Source organism: Chamaea fasciata, unplaced genomic scaffold (assembly GCF_029207755.1).
Source record: "Chamaea fasciata isolate MVZ Bird 193981 ecotype frontalis unplaced genomic scaffold, bChaFas1.0.hap1 SCAF_1, whole genome shotgun sequence".
Lineage (NCBI taxonomy): Eukaryota > Metazoa > Chordata > Aves > Passeriformes > Sylviidae > Chamaea > Chamaea fasciata.
Window position 1 is genome coordinate 151,148,461 of NW_027094086.1, and position 19,024 is coordinate 151,167,484.

Consider the following 19,024-nt stretch of genomic DNA (forward strand, 5'->3'; position numbering starts at 1 on the left):
CAGGCTGGCTCTGCCCCGCGGTGCCTTTCTGCAGTGGCATGGAAGGAAGGCTGAAAATCAGAGCTGGCTCCAACGGCGCTGAGATGCCAAGGAAAAGCACGGCAAGGACAAGTCTCTGGACCGTGGGCTCATCAGGATGGGGGGAAATGGGCTTTGGGCTAATGTTGGCTGCTTCGAGGTGTCCTGGAGTGTGGCTCCAGCCTTTCTTGGATGATTTGGGCTTTGGGAACTGCACAACATCCTTCCCAGGCAGGGTGAGAGCAGAGGTGACCTCGGAGTACAAACCTCACATTCACTCCTTGAAAGGAGTATTTTTATTGCCAAAGATCTCGGGTAGGCAGGAAAATTGAGAAATGGGGGGAAAATAATCAGCTCCTGCCTCAAAACCAGCATGTCAGCCTGGATTCAGCAAAACACAATGCAATGACTGCAAAGCAACAGCTTTGAAGCAAAAGTGCTACAGGGTGTTGTTATCTTTTTTTGGCATTGGCTCCAGAATATCCTCAGCCTCAGACAGGAGAGCTCCCAGGGCAGGTTTTTTCCCAGTTTTTACTGTCCCCTGCACTCCTCTTCCTCCCTCAGCATCCTCTTCCTGCAGGGATGTAGGTACTGCCACATTTCGCAAAGCATCTCAGCTGAAAAAAGCTGAAGTCTGTCCAAATTTATCTCAATCTGACGGAACAGTGAATATATAGTTACATAAAATCCCTATTTCTGACATTTCTGGAAGCAACCCAGGAGCAGGCCTGCTCCTTTACCTGGGTGTACCCTGAGATGGGAACAGCACCTTCCTGCCTGGAAGACTGAGGTGGGAAAACGGTCCTCCAGGAGGACCATCTTTAATCACAGACAACCCCTGGGCTGGAAGGCTCCTGTATCCTCACTTTCCCAGTCTGATCCCTCAATCCCAGCCCCACATGGAGCACTGGGAGCAGATCTTTTGCAGTTGTGGAGAACCCAGCATTTGACACCTGCCATGCTCAGCGTGGTCCTTGCCTTCCCCAGGGATGTGGGGATGGGATACCCCAATGAGCCAGTAGCAAACCCACAGATCCAGAAAAGGATTTATGGCTGCAAATGCAATTAACAAAGCAGACATCCCATTTTTGAGGGTGCAGGAATTAAACTTCAGCAAGTGCCTTCACCCGCTCAGTTTTGGGATTCGATGCACGGCACGGCCCCTCTAAAATACAACCCTGGAGAGGGGCACAGCTGACAGCACCCAAAATTACTCCCTGGAGATGCTCCAGAGCCCGGGGAGCAGCCTGACTCCACCACCCACTCCTGCTCCCTGTGCTTCCCATCGCCATCCCGATGGCCATCCCGTCACCTCGTCAGTGCCGGCTTTCCAGGCGTTCTCCGTCAGCTCCGTCACACACGGCAGCTCCGGCAGGGCACCCCACCAGCCTGGGACATTTGGGACTCCCCTCTCCCTCCCCTTCACCAGGGAAAGAGGGACACAAACGATCCAAAGGATTTGTTTTTTCCCCGTTTCCCAAGAGCTGCCAGGCGGCCGGAGCATCGCCGCCGTTCCCGGGGGCACTCACCTGTCCCACAGGGATGAGCCGAGGCCGGGCCGGGGGCGCTGGCAGGAGGGATCCGCAGGGAGCAGCCGGGCGCTTCCATCTGGTGACAGCCCCGCAGGTGCCACGCGGTGGCCGCAGAGCCGCGGGCTGAGGCGAGCGCCGTGTCCTGCACCTCCCGCTCTGCTGCTCCGGCGCGTTCCCGCTGCCGTTCCTGCCATCTAGAGGAGACCTTTTCCCACTGCAAACGCGTCCGTCAAATTGTAACAAATTCCCACGATTCGGAAGGAAAAATGATCCGAGCCTGTCACTTGATGGCGCAGGAAGAGCCCGGACACAGTGGTTCACACCACGAATCCATACGGGATTTTTCCTGCTTGTTTGCCCAATTCCAGAACCAAGCAGCGGGAAACCCACAACGGGAAGTGATATTTTCTAGGAAATCTAGGAAAGATGTATCAAACCAGTCCAAAAAAAGGTAAATGATCAAAATAATCATCAAATCATGGCTGTGAATGCAAGGTACTAAAAAGGCAGCTCAAGGGGGGTTTCTGCTTGTTGTCTCCATAAAGTGGAGTGTGGAAGCCAGGAGATGACCCGGACCAAGAGGTACTGCAGAGCAGCAGGATAAACTGGAGGGATGGGATGTGAAGAGGATGAAACCCAAAAATGGGAGTTGTTTAGGCACAAACCTGCTCTGGTAAGATGTGGTTTGGGTGAGGAAATACCCCAGCCTGGCAGTGCAAGGCCCAGCTCTCTGGGGCTGTGTGGTTTGGGGGAAAGCAGCTGAAGACCCCACCTGTGGGATGGGAGCTCAGACAGACTGGACATTCCATGGACTGGAATCCCAGAGGGGTTTGGGTTGGAAGGGATCTTAAAGCCCATGTTGTTCCAGTCCCCTGCCATGGGCAGGGGCATTTCCCTCTCTCTCAGGGTCCTCCAAGCCCTGTCCAACCTGACCTTGGACACTTCCAGGGATCCAGGGGCAGCCACAGCCTCTCTGGGGTCTCTTCACCCTCACAGCCAGGAATTCCTCCCCAATATCCCATCCATCCCTGCCCTCTGGCAGTGGGAAGCCATTCCCTGTGTCCTGTCCCACCATCCCTTGTCCCCAGTCCCTCTCCAGTTCTCCTGGAGCCCCTTCAAGGGCTCTGAGCTCTCCCTGGAGCTTTCTCTTCTCCAGGTGAACATTCCCAGCCCTCCTGCTTGTCCCCCCAGTTTTCACAGTGTGAGAAACCAAACCCAAGGACACTCAGGATATGGCCTGCTGGAGGGACCAAAGGGCTTGGAAGTTTCATGGAAACATCAATGCTAAGGCTAAAGAAAACTTGGGAAATGAAGCGCAAAGCTCTCCAGGTCTCAGAACAGAGACCTGTACAAGCAGCAGTTCCTGGATGCAGTGGATTCCCCCTAGGAAAAGGGATTTATTGCTGCCTTCAAAGAAGCTCCCAAAGAATCCAGAGGTACAAACCTGGGGGAGCACATACTGAGCATGCAGCAAACAGAAACACAAGCATGACCAGGTTTCCTTTTCTTTCCTTTTAATATAAACATCCTAGAGTAAGTTGGGGGCAGGAGCAGCCTACAGGGAATGTCTTTTGGAATAAAACAGTGTGACATGCTTCGGGAATGATGTGCAAAATTGAAACGCCCAAGCAGGGTCAGCTCAGGACTTCCTGGATTCTTCGGTCTTCTTGATTTCCTGCAAGGAGATCACGGAAGAGACTGAGAATCTGCCACTCTTTGGGAAGTAACTCTTGGTTACACAGCTTAGGAGACCAGGAGTGACCAACAACTCAGATCCACAACATCACAGGACCAAGCCCTGAGTTCAGCTTTAGGGACAAGGCAAGGTTTGACTTGGAAGCTTCAGAAATAGGAATCCCCTTCTCTCCTACCCAGGGAACAATGTTTATTTTGCCCCAGCTCAGGATTGTGCTGGATTTATTTCCCACTCTAAGGCCACTGATCCATCATCGCTTGCACTCAATCTGTCCCTCAGCAGCTCAAAGCAGAGTGTGGGATGAGCTGACATTTCTGTGGCTGCCTGAGAACAAACCCTCACCTGCCTGGCCCAGGAATGAGACAGAAAAAATCCCCAAGGACTCACCTCCAGCAGCACCTCCTTCAATTTGGAATAGGCCTTTTCTAAATCATCATTAATGATGACCAGGTCAAACAGCCCAGGCTCTTTACCTGGGAAAGGAGATGAGGACAAAGTTAGAGGAGAATTTTTCTTCCCTGTGTCAGTTCTCGTGCGCAAAGTCCCGTGGCATTTAATATTATTTTTCAGCATGATTATTATTATTTCAGCTGCTGCTAATGAACTGCTCTGCCAACCACCCCCAAGGATCTGCAGTGGGAAATGCAGCAGTGACCCAACTCAGCTCTTGGCAAGCCCTGCCAGCACTGCTGGAGAGCACAAATCAGATGTTCCCACAAAAAGCAGCTCCCAAATCACCCAGCACACACCACACTCCAAGCACTCACTGAGCTCCAGGTCCACACGGGCTGCAGTCAAACGCTTCTGTAAACTCTCCTCTGTCTCAGTCTTTCGGTCCCGTAGTCGTTTCTCCTAAACCCAGGGACAAAGACAGGGGAGAAATGAGTGTTCTGGAATCTGCAGGCAGAATCCACCCCCACCCTCAGGCTGGTGTTGTCTGTGACCACGGGCACGTGAGAACACCCTGCAAAGGGTGAGGGGCCTCACTCACAGCCCAGTGCAAACCAGTGGCCAAACTGGGCTTGGGATCTCCTACCTAGAGTTCAGGGTCCCAGGTTTCTTTCACCTCCCTCTCATTTATTTATTTTTCCAGGTACTGCTGGAAATGAGATCTCTCTGCTGGGCTCTGGCATCTGGTGCTGCTGGCTTCCTCCTCCACAAACTCAACGAGAAACAGAACCTGCCTTGATGTACTGAGAGCAAGAGGGGAGAGTCAGGAGTTGTCCTCATGTGTCCTCAGCCCTCTCTGAACCATGACACTGATTCCACTTCTGCAAGAGTCACTGCAATCACTTAGGGTAAGACCAGAGGGGCACAGAATTTAAGCTGCTGCACAGAACCAGCCTCCCTGGGTTTAATTTTAACTGTGGAGGCAAATCTCAGCACAGCATGAAGCACAATTAATGCATTTCAAGACTGGCCATGCCACAGTGGAGTCCATAATCAAGGTGTGGGAAGCATATGAGGAAGGACTCAGAAAACAAAGCACAGGAAGATGCATCCCTGAGAGCCAGAGTCTGGAAAGCTGGGCTGGGCAGAGATCACACACACAGAATCACTGGGTTGGAAGAGACCTCCAAGATCATCGAGTCCAACCCAGCCTTGACACCTCAAATAAACCCTGGCACTAAGTGCCACATCCAGTCTTTGTTAAAACACATCTAGGGATCGTGACTCCATCACCTCGCTGCATAAACAATTCCAGTACTTTATCATCCTTTCTGTGAAAAACTCTTTCCTAATATCCAAACTGTATTTCCTTTGGCTCAGCATGAGACCGTGTCCTCTCGTTCTGTCAGTTACTGCCTGGAGAAAGAGACCAACCCCCACCTGAGCACAGCCATCTTTCAGGGAGTTGTGGAGAGTGATAAGGTCACCTCTGAGTCTCCTTTTCTCCAGGATAAACACCCCCAGCTCCCTCAGCCGCTCCTGACTTGTGTTCCAAGCCCCTGACCATCCTTGTGAGATATGGGAATGTCCTCCCCAGGCAGTGCAGGGCCCTGAGGAGCCCCGAGGGAAGAGGGAGCCCCATGGCTGCAGAGCTGATTACCTCTAACTGCTACGGGCAAAGCAAGGCGGGCGCTCACCAGGATCTCAATGGACGGCGGCTGCACCGAGATGTAGATGGGGTTCAGCTCCGTCTTCTTGATGTTCTTCACGCCCTGGATGTCGATGTCGAGGACACAGATCTGGTTCTGGGCCTGCACGGCCTGCACAGCTCCTTTACTGTGGGCACAGCACACAGGGAAGGGGTCAGAGAGGCCAAGGGAGTTTGGGGTGTCCCCCTCCAGCAGCGGGGGAACCTCGCAGGGCTCCCCTGTGCCCAGACTGTGGCAGGAGAGGACAGAGCCTGCTCTGCTCGTGATAGAAGAGTTTCTCCAAGTGTCACTGCTCTGGGTGGAGCAGGGAGCTGCTGTCTCCTACTAGAGAGGCTGGCAAAGCCATGCTGGAAGGTGTGGGAATGGATCATGTGTGACTATCCCACTTCACCACCTAGAGGGAAGTTCCCTGCTCATGGCAGGAGGTTGAACTCGATAATCTCTTAGGTGTCTTCCAACCCAAACCATCCTGGGATTCTGTGACAAACATGGGAACAACCTTCACCAAAGAGCAAAAGACTGAGAACTCCCTTTCTCCAGAGATCTACTGACCCCAGACACTCTCCTGAAGGATGCTGGATGGACATGGATGCTCCATCTGGGTCACTTAATCCTCCACTTAATTTTTCAAGTGGTGGCTTTTACATGCTGCAAAGACAATTTCTCTTCCCCAACATGGGGAATTACCTCAAGCTTTTTAATCATTTATTATTCATTGATGAGACTTAGGGAGCAGAAAGGATTGGCGAGAACTCCAACTGTTCTGCTGAGCATGAGGGACTCTCTATTTTATCCCACATCTGAGCAGGAACATCCTCAGGGGCTTGGAGAGATTCTGTATTTATTTTCTAGAATCCCAGGACAGTTTGGATTGAAAAGGATCTTCAGGACCATCTAATCCCAGCCCCTGTGGCACAGGCAGGGACACCTGACCTACCTTGTCCCGTACATATTCCCGGAGAACTCTGCGTGCTCGATGAATTCACCAGCGTCGATTTCTTTCTGCATTTCCTCTCTGGTCACAAAGTGATAATCTGGAGAAGGGAAAACGGGAAAAATGGACAGAAATTTAACGTTTTGAAGGTAAAGTTCACGGTGAAAATGATACCCATGGGGTTTTGGGGGAGAAGACACTTAAAATCTGCTTTAAACAATGCTGGCAGACTGCAGAGATTCACTGCCTACTTCCACACCAGCTGTCCAAACACCTGCTCAAAACATTCTGGAGTTTTCTGTGTGGCCAAAAATGCTGCTCTACCCCATTTTTCACATCTTTTCCCATGTCTGGTGCAGTGGGAATTTCTCCTCTCTTGCCCGCAGGTGTGGGAGACATTATTCCATTTGAAAGGATTTCTAATTAAAGACCAGAATGGGATGAGAGAGAAGGAGATAAAAGGGAACATCAAAACCAAACTAACTAAAAAGGAATATTTCCTTATCTTCCGTTGAAATTCCTTCCTTTCACTTCAGAGGGAAAAACTGCCATTGGAAATTGGGAATAAACCTCATTTGATTGTTTCTTAAATATGCAAATACATGAGAAAACAGCTGGGCACAAGCTATTAATACAGCTAAAACCATCTCATTCGGCAGCTGCACTTCCCAAAGCAGTGGCCGTTGGAGATATCTCCCCAGGACTACCTGGAACTTTGGAAAATCAAATCACCCAACACCCAAGTTCAGAGCATAGCACCTAAAATGAGAGCCCTGCTTTGAAAACCTGAATTATTTGGAGAGTCCAGTGAGACAGACCTGACTGCAACAGGCTCACCTTTGCCATTCACTTCTCCAGGTCTTGGCTGCCTTGTGGTATCTGCAGGGAAAAAAAAAAAGAAAAGAAAAAACAGCCCTTTAAATTCTGTACATCACCCACAGGTGTTGCAGGATCAAAGAAATGCCAAGGTCTAAGTGGCACATGGACTTCTAGGAAAAGAATCTCTACCAAGAGGCAATGTGGGAAAAAAAAGGTTTAGTTTGGAGTGAGATGAGAGATTCAGTTGAATCAGGAGCACAGGATGATGGACACTCACACAATAGATAATTTTAAGGTTTTTTTTCTCCTCCCATATCATCAAATTTTTAAACATCCAGTATTTGTTCTTTCACGGTGGAGTAAATTCAGATCTCAAAGCACAGATTTTACGTGCAGTATGCAAAGTGTTGGGACAATAAAATACATTTTGGTAATGGACCTAAAAACACCTTACAAAGCTCCAAGGAAAAATCAAATGGCTTTTGAAGCAGAAATGTGGGGCGATTTTGTTACTTTCAGAGTCAAGAATCACTCAGAAGGTTCTTGTTTCCTCTGAGTTGTGTTTAGAGATATGGGGAGTCACCAGACCTGGAAAGGCGCTACTCCAGACCAATCCTAGACTTGCCAGGAGTAAAAGGTGCCCTGAACTATTTAAACACCCCCAAGAGCCCACAGACAGAGTGGGACACAGCCAAACCATGAAAAACCACAGTTTGGGGTATAAATAAAGGTAACTCTGAGCTGGCACCTCTGAGCTCCTCCCCAGCCCAGCCCAGCCCTGGATACTCACGGGAGACGCTGAAGCCGAAGACATTCTCATAATCTTTGAGCAGCTTCTTTAACAAAGTGCTTTTCCCTGCACCTGATGGGCCACTCAGAACCACAGGCCTTGGTCCCTGCATGACTGGGGAGAGATAGGAAAATGCGTCCGGTCAGAAACACCCATGGGAATTCCCAGCAGTGCTCAGCCCCTCCAAACTGCATCAATCCTTTACCCTTGGGTGCAAATTTCTGCAGGAAAATCTGAAATGATGCAAAATCCCAAGCCTAGAGCTGATAAGAAGTACTGGGAGTGCAGAAATACTTCTCAATAGACCGAGGTTAAACTCATAGGATGTAACTCAAAGGAGGAGGAAACTGGGATTTTGCTGCCACTAAACTGGGATCAGTCAAGGCAGCTGTTTTCCATCGCAGCTGGGTCTCACTGGGGCCAAAATCCTAAAGAAAACTCTCTCTAAAAGGAACAAAATCCTGGTGGCATTTGGGATCATGGGGCAGAGGTACAGTCCCAGCCCTTTCCCTCTCACAGAGAGAAAAAAAGCTTCAAGGACAGTTTGCAGATCAGATTTTGCATCACCAGCCCCCAAACCCTCGCAACAGCATCTGAACTCAGGTGCAATCACTGCCAGGAACATGCTCAGGGGTTTATTCCTGTATTTCCTGAAGCACCAACTCCATCTGCAGGTGTTTCATGGCAAGGAAGAAAGAGATCCCAGAGATCAGTCAGAAAAAAAGCAGCCTGAGGGCACACAGAACTTGCTGCAGTTGTTTCTTCAGCCAGAAAGATAAAGTGTTTTCATGTTCCTGTGTCTCTGGAGAGGAAGAAAGGTCAACTATCCTCACGGGTAAAGAAGAAATGCTGTGTGAAGGTGCAGGGGGTACCACTGGGGACCCTCATCCATCAGCAGCTTCCAGGCCAGAAGTGATGGTGAGAGTGAGACAAACCAAACAAATTCTTCCAATTTAAAACCAGGCCCTTTCACAGCAAGCAGTAAAATCCCCGGAAAATCTTTTTTTTTTTCTCCTCCTGGGCTGGGTGTGGCCTGGGGATCCACCAGCCAAGAGGCAGATAATGCCTTTCCATTTTAAATTAGCTCACAGCAATGTCACCCTGACCTCACACATCACTTTTCAAACAGCCTTAAGCCAAATGCTGTCTCACCAGAGCGGCCGCGGGCTAATCCCGCCGGGCTCCCTCTCCCTGACCCCGCCTGCGTGAGCGGGACGCCTCCTCGGCCCTAAATCCCTCCTCCCTCGGGCAGCTCGACAGCCGGGGAATTAATTACACAACTTTTCCTTCCGCTCCCTGAGGATGTCACTTGTCTGACCGCGGTTCATCCCAGGCTGCGCCAAAGGGACGGGATGTTAAAGCACAAAAGGATAAGGAGGCGTCAACAGCGGCAAGGCGGGCGGGGAAAACACCCGTGGTCAGTAATCGTCCGTAAGGAAATTCTTTTATTCCTTCTTTTTTTTTCCTGCTTGGTGCCCCCAGTGCGCTGCAGCCTCAGGGATGGAACAGAGGAAATCTTGGGAGGACCAATGCTGGATTAGGATCCATCATCCCAAAGACAGAGGGCTGAACAAACTCTAGAAAGTCCTTTGGGGACCTTCCGAGCATTCCCTTGGTCCTTAAACTTGTGTAATTTCCAAAAAACTCAGGTTTTGCCTGAATGTTCAATACCAGAAGAAAGCACCAGGGAAATGCTATTCGGTGCTTGCAGCAAGGGAGCAGAGCAGTCCCTGAGGAGTTATCCAAAACATTTCCCTCTCTCATGTCCCTCAGTTCTTCTCTCCCACATAATTCCATCAGGTGAGCCCTAAGCATTCCTTGGAAAAAAACCAAACCTCTCCACACAAATTCATCCCCTTCAGCCACCCTGATGTGCTTCACATCTGCCCCCAAACAATGCTCCTCCATCACACACCAGCTCCCATAAGCACCCCAAAAACCCCACAAGTGACACTGGGATGCCAGCAGGAGATTTCCAGGTATTCCAGATTCCATTCCTGGAACTGTGCTGGATGCACAAATCCCAGTCCCAGATCCCAGCCAGAAGGAAAAGAGCTTTCCCCCTCTCTTCTCCCTCAAAATTGCACCTGCTCCACAGCGAACAGCAGCAGAAATCGAAAGCTGCCCCAAATCCCTTCCGAAATCGTTCCATCCAAGCCCAGACAAACTGGGGAAGGGAGCAGAGGAATGGGCTGGGAACAGGCTCCAACACATCCTTACCTTTCCCCTGTGCTCCCTTCCAGCCCAGGAAAGCAGTGCAGCCCCTGGCAGCAGCACAGGCTCCCGGGGACAGAGCCGGGCTATTTGTGAGCTCCTAAAGCCTTAATTAATGAGCCGCCAATGAGAACAATCCTGCTGAGCTTTAATCTCCCCTGGAGGTGCCTCCTCCACTCGCTGCTCTCCTGGCTGGAAAAGCTGCATCCAACAGCCCCAAAAAGCTGAGGGGCTCCAGCCCCTGCTGGGCTGGGATTATGGGAAACAGCAAAGCTGTCCCTGTCCCTGCAGTCACAGAAGGCACAGGGATTGTGTCTGTGTAGGATCCTGGAATGGTTTGTGTTGGGAGGGACCTTCCAGACCATCTAACTCCAAACCTCTGCCACCAGCAAGGACAATTTCCACTAGAACAGGCTGCTCCATCCAAGCTGGAACACTCCCAGGCACTTTCCTTCTGCAGGAACATTCCTCTTCCTTTGGACCAAATCCACACAGCTTCACCTCAGGTCCACAACCAGAAAATTTCTCCTGCTCACAGATCCAAACCACTTCCACAGCAGGACCCTCTCCTTCACTCTACTCCCTTTTCTTTCCCCCAAATACTCATAACTCAGAGAAAAGACACCTGGGTTGTGGTCACGTCTCACTTCTCTCAAAAGGGCTAAAAATAAACCTGAAAACTTGCAGGTGTTTCCTCCTGCCTCCCTCGTGAATCCCTTCTCCTGCTGGGGATCTGCAGGGGAAAACTGACAGGGAACAAAAGCCATTTCCACTCCCAGAGGATGGGGCTGGGCCCTCACAGGAGGAAAGATTCTGTGGAATCTGTGGAAAGGAACCGGGAATTTCACAGAATTCCAGAAAGGTTTGGTTGGAAGTGACCTTAAAGCTCATCTTGTTGCACCCCTGCCATGGGGACACCTCCCACTATCCCAGGCTGCTCCAAGCCCCAGTGCCCAACCTGGCCTTGGACATTTCCAGGGATGGAGCATCCAAAACTTCCCAAGGCAATCCCTGCCCTCATTCCCTGCTCCCCCATCCCTGCCAAACAGCTCCTCCCCACGCCACCCCACAAAACTCACAGCTAAAGCAACAAACCATCCCCCAAAACCCCAGATCTGGTGGATGTGGGGCTTTTTTCTCTCTCCCGTTTGGTTCCAGGAATGCATCAGTGCATGACATTTCCAAGCTGGCTGCAGCAGGAATGTCATAAAGATGGATTTATTTTAGGCAGAAGCTCAGTTTTTTTCCCCCCCACTTTTGTCAGATTTTGGCATTTTCAGAGCAGCCAATCTGCAAACACCCAGCACAGAAGGTTTCCCAAAAAAAAAAAAAAATGGGTTGGCATCCAGCCTAATCCACCAAAACCACTGTGGAGTTGATCAGCAAGAGAACAGCCCAGCTAATTGAGAATATTAATTATCTCCCACACCTGGGACTGAGGACAAACAGCCACACAGAACCCTCCCGGGCTGCAAAAAGATGAGGTGGTCACAGGAGGATGCAAGGAATGGTTCCTGGTCTGCTCCTGCTGCTAAATTCACCCTGGATTTCACCTCGTAGGTGGCAACATAACCAGGGAAGCAAAGGACAGACATCACCAGAGTTAACCAAATTAAAACTGATTAGCAGAGAGGCTTTACGGGGAAGGCAAAGCCCCCTTATGAAGAAGGAAAGAAGATTAAAGCACAGTTTCCCTGGAGCCTTGAGAAAGGTCTCCCGGATTAGGATTATAATCCCAGCCCCTATTTTTAGCAGGTTTGTTATAAAGGTGCCACCCCCACCTTTCTAAGATTTGGGACAGGTTCCAAAAAGAGAGAGCTCCTGCTGTGACAGACAGGGAATTATCCGCAGCACAGGAGCAGGGAGGTTCCAGCCTTCCAACTTTACCCACCCTGTGATTCTGTGAGGAGCAGAGCATCGCACAGCAGTTCAGAGCTGGAACTCAGCCACCTTTTTCCTGGAAATAATTACCTAAAAAGCAGTAATTAGCCACTCCACTGGCTGCACTCCTAGCTCGCAGGGAGCAGTGATGCTGCAGACAGAACACAAACCACTTGCTCAAGGTCACTGCAGAAACCAGGGAGGTCCAAGCCAGTTATTCCAAGACCATGTCCTCCTGTAAACCAGACCAGTTTAACCCACCAGTAGGATAAAACCAGTTTACCCACCTGGGAAAACCTCTGCACAGGCGAAGCTCACACAGGTGTGGTTTTACCACCCACTTCCCCGCAGGTGTTTGTTTTAGGATACCTGAGGGATGCTTATCCCTAAACCCCTCTTACCTCACCACACCCCACAAACCTCAGTTGATTCCCCAAGGGCATCCCTATCTGGCTTATCTAACCAGGGACATCTTGGAGCCACCCTGGAGCAGCTCAGTGATGATGCGGATGTTGGGAAGGGCACAAAGCCAGCCCAGGGACAGCCCTGTGGGGCTGTGACCTGTCCCACCCCCCTCACCCATCCCACACGGGTAACACAGGACACGGAGGACGCAGCAGATCAGGGGGAGCTCAGCTTTCCCGGGGCTGGGTGTCAGCCCCCTCATGCAGGGGTCCTGTGGGGGATCAGCACCCCCAGATCGGCACCTCAGTGTCCCGGGACCACCACGAGGCCCTCAGCAGCCTGGGGCCAGCTGGGACCCCTCAGCTCACGGCTCCCATGAGGGGCTCAGGGCCCTCAGTCCAGGACGCTGTGATCAGCTGAGCATCCTGGGGCCTGCCCGACCCCCTCAGCCCAAGGCCTTTGCGAGGGGCTGAGCACCCCAAGGCCAGCCAGGACTCCTCAGCCCAGGGCCCCCAGGAGGGGCTGAGCACCCCCGGGACCTCTCAGCAGAGGAACCCCGTGAGGAGCTCGGCACTCCAGGGCTGGTTGGGCCCCCTCAGCCAAGGGCTCTTGTGAGGGGCAGAGGACCCCGGAGCCGGCCAGGACCCCTCATTCCAGGCCCTCCGTGAGGGGCTGAACGCCCCTGAGGCCACTCGGCCGAGGACCCCTGTCAGTGACCGAGCTCCTCGGGCTGGTTGCACCCCCTCCGTCCATGGCCTCTGAGAGGGTCTCGGCACGCCGTGGCCGGCTGTGCCCCTCAGCCCGCGGTCCCCGTGAGGGTGCGAGCCCCGGGCCCCGTCCCCGCTCACCCGCCCGGGCGATGCCCGCCCCGCGCATCCGCCCGAGGATCATGAGGGGCCGGGGGGGGGCGCTCCCGGCAGCCCCCGCGAGCGCGAGCCGCCGCCGCCGCGCGCCCTGACGTCACCTCGGGGGCGGGGCCCTGGGGAGCGGGCGGTCACGTGAGTGCGGGGCGGCGGGACGGACCACGCGCCGCCTCGGGCGGGGGGGGAGGGTGAGCGCGGCTGGGGCGCGTGGGGATGAACCATGATGGTGGGGGGGGCAGCACCGCAGCACCGGCAGGGCCGTGATGGAGGGGGGAGTTGGGGGAGAACGGAGGAGGCAGTATAGGTGGGGCGGAGGGGGGGGGCGGTGTTGGGCCGAGCCACGCTGGGGCGCCGGGAGCCATGGTTGGAGAGAGGTGGGAGGGCTGAACCAAGGTGGGTGTGGGGGGAGGCATTATGGGACTGAACCGTGGTGAGGCGGTGGTGGGTTGAACCATGACCGGGAGAGGGGGGAGCTAATCATGGAAGCGACCCATGGCTGGGGAAGACGTGGTGGGCTAAAACCATTGCGGGAATGGGGGAAACCATTCTTGGGGCTGAACCATTGCGGGGGCGGGGGGAGCTATCATGGTGCCAAACCATGGCAGGAGCTGTCGTGGGGCTGCTCCGTGCTGCTGAGGGGATGCGGAAGCTTCACAGTGATGGGGACACGGCGGGGTCGCCCCACAGCCACACCAGGACCTTTCCTTGCCCTCAGCGTGTCCCCAGGCCGTGTCACCTGCTCCGTTTGCTGGACCCGTCTCTGCCAGCTGGGCTGAGATGGCGGCGAGCCGGGCGCTGAGGTGAGCACGGCCTGCCTGTCACCCAGCAGGACGGCGCTGGGAGCGGCCTGGCGGAGTTCATGTCACCCCCAGGGTGACACTGCCCTTCTCCCTCCCTTCTCCCAGTTCCCTGCGCCTCCAGGCCGCGTCCCGGCTGCCGCTCGCGGCCTGTGTCCGCAGCAACTCCAACCGCGCCGCCATCTCCCACCTGCACCGGCAGCTCTACGGCCGCCTCTACCCCGTGCTGCTGGTCAACACCGACGGCTCCACCGTCCGCCTGCGCTACGGCGAGCCCAAGAGGATCCTCATGGTACGGGGACAGCGAGAGGCCTGGGAGCCTCTTGCGCTGTCCCAAGGGCTCACGCCGTGTCCCCCTGGGGTCTCACACTCTGTCCCGGGGCGTGATGATGTGTGCTGGGAGCTCACGCCATGTCCCTGGGAGCTCACCCTGCCTGCCGGGAGTCTCACACCACATCCCAAGGGTCTCACACCACGTCCCAGAACCTCCCGCCATGTCCTGGGAGCTAATGCCTGTCCCTGGGGGGCCTCACACCATGTCCCGGCGTCTCCTGCTGTGTCCATGGAGCTCATGCCGTGTCCTAGGGTAGTCACACTGTGTCCCCGCTGTCTCATCCCCGTGTCCCCAGATGCCCCTGGACAGCAGCACGCTGCCCGAAGCCGAGCGCAAGGCTCGTCTGCGCCGACACTTCCCCAGCAAACCTAAGGCCAAGGAGGAGGAAACCTTCGAGGGCATCGACCTGGACACCTACAAGAAGTTCTGGAAGAAGTGAAGCGCTGAAAGCAGAAATGTATAAACCTATAAATAAATAAATAAATAAATAAACGTATATCTAAAAGTACAAGCCGTGTGTCGGCGGTGCGGCTCTGCGGGGCTCCCCCCGCGCTGGGCGGCGCGGTGGTACCGCCCGTCTGTTCCCCCCTCCGGCCGTGCCCGCGGTGGTAGCGGCGGGGCGGGCTCACGCTCGGCGGCCGGAGGTGCGTGAGGGGAGTGGGGCCGACTTTGGGATTTGTGGATTTGGGGGCTCCGGGTGTGACCCCGCGGGTTGGACTCCCTCGGTCCTCGCACTCCCTAACCCGGAGGGGCCCGGGGTGCAGGGAACCGCCCCGAGCTGCTTTCACACACCTTGGGGACGGGCAAACTCCTGCCTCAGGCCTTGCAGCGCCCGGGTCCTGCAGCTTCCCCCGGCCCTGACGCCCTTCCCAGACCCTGAAACTCTCCCTTAGGTAATGTCCCACCGCCCGCCGTGCAGCCTCTTCTCGGGCTGTACAACCTCTCCTCCAGGCCGTGTAATGCCCTCCCCAGGGCATGACCCCTTCTTGCAGCTCTCATCCCATCCAGACCCTGAACCCCCCCAGGCCATGAGCCCTTCCCCTTGAAACCCAGAACCCCCGTGCAGGCATTAAACCCCTCCATCAACCCTGCAACCTCCTCCCAGACCCAGAACTTTCCCGCTTCTTGTCCTGAACTCTCTCCCCACATGCCGTGAATCCTCCTTGCTCTGCAGCCCCTTCCCAGACCCTGAACCCCCCAGCCTGTGACAGCCCCACTGCTGGCCCTAAACCCAGCTTGAGGCTCTGAACCCCCCAAGGCCATGAACCCCCTCGAGGCTGCCCTAAACCCCCCTCCTCACCCAGCAACCCCTTCCCAGGCTGGGACCCTCCCTAAGCCCTGCATCCCCTCCCACCTCCGGGTTATAAACCCCCCCTTCCACCCCACAAAAGCCTTTAGTTACTCCACTGACCCCTGGGGGGGCAAATTTGGTTCCCTACACCTTCAGGAGCCCCTCCCCGAGCTGCGTGGAGGATCTGAAGTGGGTGAACCCTGGACTGGTCTCTTTGCAGGTCACCAGAATCCCCCCCGAACCTGCTGCGGGTGTGGCATCATGTTCGGCTCCTCCCGGGGCGGGGTCCGGGGCGGCCAGGATCAGTTCAACTGGGAGGATGTCAAGACGGACAAACAGCGTGAGAATTATCTGGGTAAGGGCTGATCCTGCTCAGATCCCCTGTCCCACCCTCCCTGTCCCCTCTGCCGCGGTTTTGGGGTGCGGTGATGAGGAGGAGGGGGTCACTGTTCCCCTACAGGGAACTCCCTGATGGCGCCGGTGGGGCGGTGGCAGAAGGGCAAGGACCTGACCTGGTATGCCAAGGGCAAGAAGGACACGGGGCCCCCGTTATCCCGGGAGGAAGAGCTGGCTGCTGTCCGCCTGGCCGAGCAGGAGGCCATGATGGCAGCACTGTGAGTTCACACCCCACAAAAACCCCAAAAAAACGGGGGAGGTGTGTGTGTGTGTCCCCACACGTATCGCCCGCTCTTGTTTTTATAGGGGCTACAAGAACTTGAAGAGGCAGCCCACGGGTCTCAGCAAAGAGGTAACAGGGGCACCGCGTGTCCCCCCAGTGTCCCCACGGCTGTGATTTTGGGGACACACACAGGACACTGTCCCCCTTGTCCACAGGACCTGGCTGAAGTGTGCAAGAGGGACGGCGCCGAGCGGGACGAGAAGGACGTGGATCGGGTGGTGGGTTTGGGCAGCTCCAGGTAAGGAGAGGGCAAGGATCCCACACCAATTTCTGAATGATTTGTTTGATTTTAGTGTTTTTATGCTTTTCCTGTGTGGTCTCTCTGCAGTGGCAGCGCTGGCAGGGTGTTGCTCTCCAAGGAGGACAAAGAGGCAGCCAAGATGGGGCTCTCGGTCTTCACGGTACGGTGCCCGTCACATTGTCCCCGGAAGGTTCAAAAATAGATGGAAAAAGGCAAAGAGCAGTGCCCCACACTTGGAATGTTTTATTTAAAAACCCATCTGGGTATTGTAGCACAGAGACCTGCAGGAGTTTCCTGTGTCCTGTTGGCACAGAGTTCATTTGTGGGGCTTTAATTTAGAAGCAGCTCTTAAGGGAATTCTCATTTTTTCCCAAATGCAATTTTTTTTTTCCAAGTTTAATTTTTAAAGGGAGAAAAACCCTTTGTCTTGTAACTACAAGCTGTGGGTTCACTCTGTGTTTTTTCCCCCTCTCCAACTCTAGCACCAGAAAGTCTCCAGCAGCCCAGAGATACCTGGCTCCAAGAAGAAGCAGGAAAAGGAGGAGAAGGTGGAGGAGAAACGGTGAGAATTTTTCCCACTTTGTTGGGAAACCACCAGAAATGCCCTGGCTTTTGTGGGAAATATTTTACAAAATGTTTCCATGGCTCTTCTTGGCACTGGGCTTGTTTTGCATCTCTCTGAATCATCCCCAAAAGCTTCTGTGGGCTTCTCTTTGGCAAAGGAGGGATGTGGTGGGATGTGCCTGGAAAAAAGGGATGGGGATGAGTTCTGGGAGCCAGAGGGATGCACAATGCAGGGATTCTCATTGCTTGACCTCTTCCCTGCAGACCTGAGAGCAGCAAAAAATCCAAAAAGGAGAAAAAGAAGGAGAAAAAGAACAAGAAAAAGAAGAAACATAAGAAGGAAAAGAAGAAGGACAAGGACAAGCATTCCAAGAAGGATGCAGCCCCATCATCCTCCGACTCTTCCCCAGATCAGCATAAGAGGTAGCTGGGTTGGGATGGGGCATCATCAGTGGAAAAAAACGGGAGGAAGGATTCAAGAGAGCCACGTGGTCATGGCTGGCATCTCCTGCCTTTCCAAAACCCCCTATTTCACCCGCAGAATCGCCTTGTTGTCATCCCCACCATCCCTGCTGTCACTTTCCCCGCTGTCCCCGCAGGCACCACCGCAGGAAAACGCAGCAGCAGCCGCCCTCGGAGGCGCCGCGGCACGGCGGCCGGCGGCGGCACGACACGGAATCCTCGGGCAGCAGCGGCGGGTCCGGCCCGAGCCCCGCCCGCCGCCGCAGCCGGAGCAGGGACGGCCGCGGCCGCCACCCGTCCCCGCGGAGAAAGGGCAGGAAAAGGAGCCGGTCCCGCTCCCCGCCGGCCCGCGGGGTCCGGCAGCGCCGCGACACCGACTCGGAGGACTGAGAAAGGAGCGCTGGGGGTTGTTTCAGGGAGATCTTCCAAGAGATTTTTATTTTTTAAGGTGATTAAATTAAAGAATGTCGGAGCCCCGCGGGTGCCGGGGCGGAGTCTGGCGAAGGGCATCGAGGTTGTGGTGCCAGCAGAGCCCCTTCCCTGCCCGCCCAGGGGCAGCAGCAGCGGGTGCGGGGGGCAGCAGGGCCTGGGCACCCTTCTCCTCACTCCCTAAAATCCATCCAGGCAGGATTGAGCACGGAGGATGCTGTGGGTGGGGGCTGGTGCTGGGGTGGTTCTGGCTGTGGTGCTGAAAATGCTGTGGATACCTCGTGTTTATGTATAGAGACTTTGGAAGAGATTATTATTATTATTATTATTATGGGGTTTTGTCTTCTTTCCCTGCCCTTGAGTGCTTGCCAGTACAAGAAGAGTTAATTTCTTTAAAAATTCCTGAAGTTCATCAGCTGCATGGATAGGAGCTTAAAGCTCATCTAGTTCCAATGTGCAGGGACACCTTTCTCTGGGTCAGGTTGCTCTAAGCCCTGTCTAACCTGGCCTTGGATACCTAAATAATCCCTCAATTTATGGGGAGAAAGTGGATAGGACCAGGTGTCTTCCATAGGCTTTTGCCCTGGCCACATGCACAACCCCAGGGAGCAGCAAACTCCATTCCCCTCCAGGATTTAAACCCTCAGCACGTGATTATTGATGTTCTTGGCATGCTGAAAGAGGGTGATTTTACAGCAATAAACAGAAATATTGATCCGAATGGAAAGGGGGTGTCCCGAGCGGCTCTGGAGCGTCGCCGGCCGTGCCAAGCACAAGGGCCTCATTTGTGTAATTAATGATGCAACTGAAGACAGGGAGGGTTTGTGCGTCCCTGGTGGACAAAAGCCCAGTGGGGCCGTGCTCAGGAGCTGACAAAGCCCTTCTGTCCCGAGGTGCTCGGCCCCGGCAGTGGGAGATGCTGTGGAGCCTTCGGTGATCCCCACCCCAGCACGGATTTTGGGGCTGGCCGCCTCTT

General features: G+C 54.2%; 3 protein-coding genes across 9 annotated transcripts; 2 read left to right on the forward strand and 1 right to left on the reverse strand.

The window, feature by feature from the left end:
- Positions 1 to 3,047: 3,047 nt before the first annotated feature.
- Positions 3,048 to 13,356, reverse strand: GUK1 (guanylate kinase 1). 3 transcript variants are annotated; one of them, XM_066202035.1, is made up of 9 exons: positions 13,237 to 13,273; positions 12,074 to 12,218; positions 7,889 to 8,002; positions 7,117 to 7,158; positions 6,283 to 6,379; positions 5,334 to 5,472; positions 4,014 to 4,098; positions 3,634 to 3,719; positions 3,048 to 3,225 (listed from the first exon to the last, which is right to left on the reverse strand). In XM_066202035.1, exons 3-9 carry the CDS (start codon positions 7,998 to 8,000, stop codon positions 3,190 to 3,192), a joined length of 597 nt encoding a protein of 198 aa, XP_066058132.1. In that variant the 5' UTR covers positions 8,001 to 8,002; positions 12,074 to 12,218; positions 13,237 to 13,273; the 3' UTR covers positions 3,048 to 3,189. The 3 variants fall into 3 exon arrangements, with proteins under 3 accessions (XP_066058132.1, XP_066058123.1, XP_066058141.1); XM_066202026.1 differs by lacking the exon at positions 12,074 to 12,218 and having other exon boundaries at positions 13,237 to 13,356; XM_066202044.1 differs by lacking the exons at positions 12,074 to 12,218; positions 13,237 to 13,273 and adding an exon at positions 11,994 to 12,068.
- MRPL55 (mitochondrial ribosomal protein L55) lies at positions 13,350 to 14,893 on the forward strand. 4 transcript variants are annotated; one of them, XM_066202082.1, is made up of 4 exons: positions 13,350 to 13,386; positions 13,967 to 14,051; positions 14,157 to 14,340; positions 14,678 to 14,893. In XM_066202082.1, exons 2-4 carry the CDS (start codon positions 14,029 to 14,031, stop codon positions 14,819 to 14,821), a joined length of 351 nt encoding a protein of 116 aa, XP_066058179.1. In that variant the 5' UTR covers positions 13,350 to 13,386; positions 13,967 to 14,028; the 3' UTR covers positions 14,822 to 14,893. The 4 variants fall into 4 exon arrangements, with proteins under 4 accessions (XP_066058179.1, XP_066058151.1, XP_066058170.1 ...); XM_066202054.1 differs by having other exon boundaries at positions 13,379 to 13,439; XM_066202073.1 differs by lacking the exon at positions 13,350 to 13,386 and adding an exon at positions 13,388 to 13,436 and having other exon boundaries at positions 13,966 to 14,051.
- Positions 14,894 to 14,954: 61 nt separating this feature from the next.
- CUNH1orf35 (chromosome unknown C1orf35 homolog) lies at positions 14,955 to 18,376 on the forward strand. 2 transcript variants are annotated; one of them, XM_066202013.1, is made up of 9 exons: positions 14,955 to 15,026; positions 15,894 to 16,028; positions 16,134 to 16,287; positions 16,376 to 16,421; positions 16,508 to 16,590; positions 16,681 to 16,753; positions 17,076 to 17,155; positions 17,422 to 17,580; positions 17,757 to 18,376. In XM_066202013.1, the coding sequence occupies exons 2-9, from the start codon at positions 15,935 to 15,937 to the stop codon at positions 18,007 to 18,009; spliced, it is 942 nt and encodes a 313-aa protein (XP_066058110.1). In that variant the 5' UTR covers positions 14,955 to 15,026; positions 15,894 to 15,934; the 3' UTR covers positions 18,010 to 18,376. The 2 variants fall into 2 exon arrangements, with proteins under 2 accessions (XP_066058110.1, XP_066058102.1); XM_066202005.1 differs by lacking the exon at positions 14,955 to 15,026 and adding an exon at positions 15,091 to 15,275.
- The last annotated feature ends 648 nt before the right edge of the window (positions 18,377 to 19,024 follow it).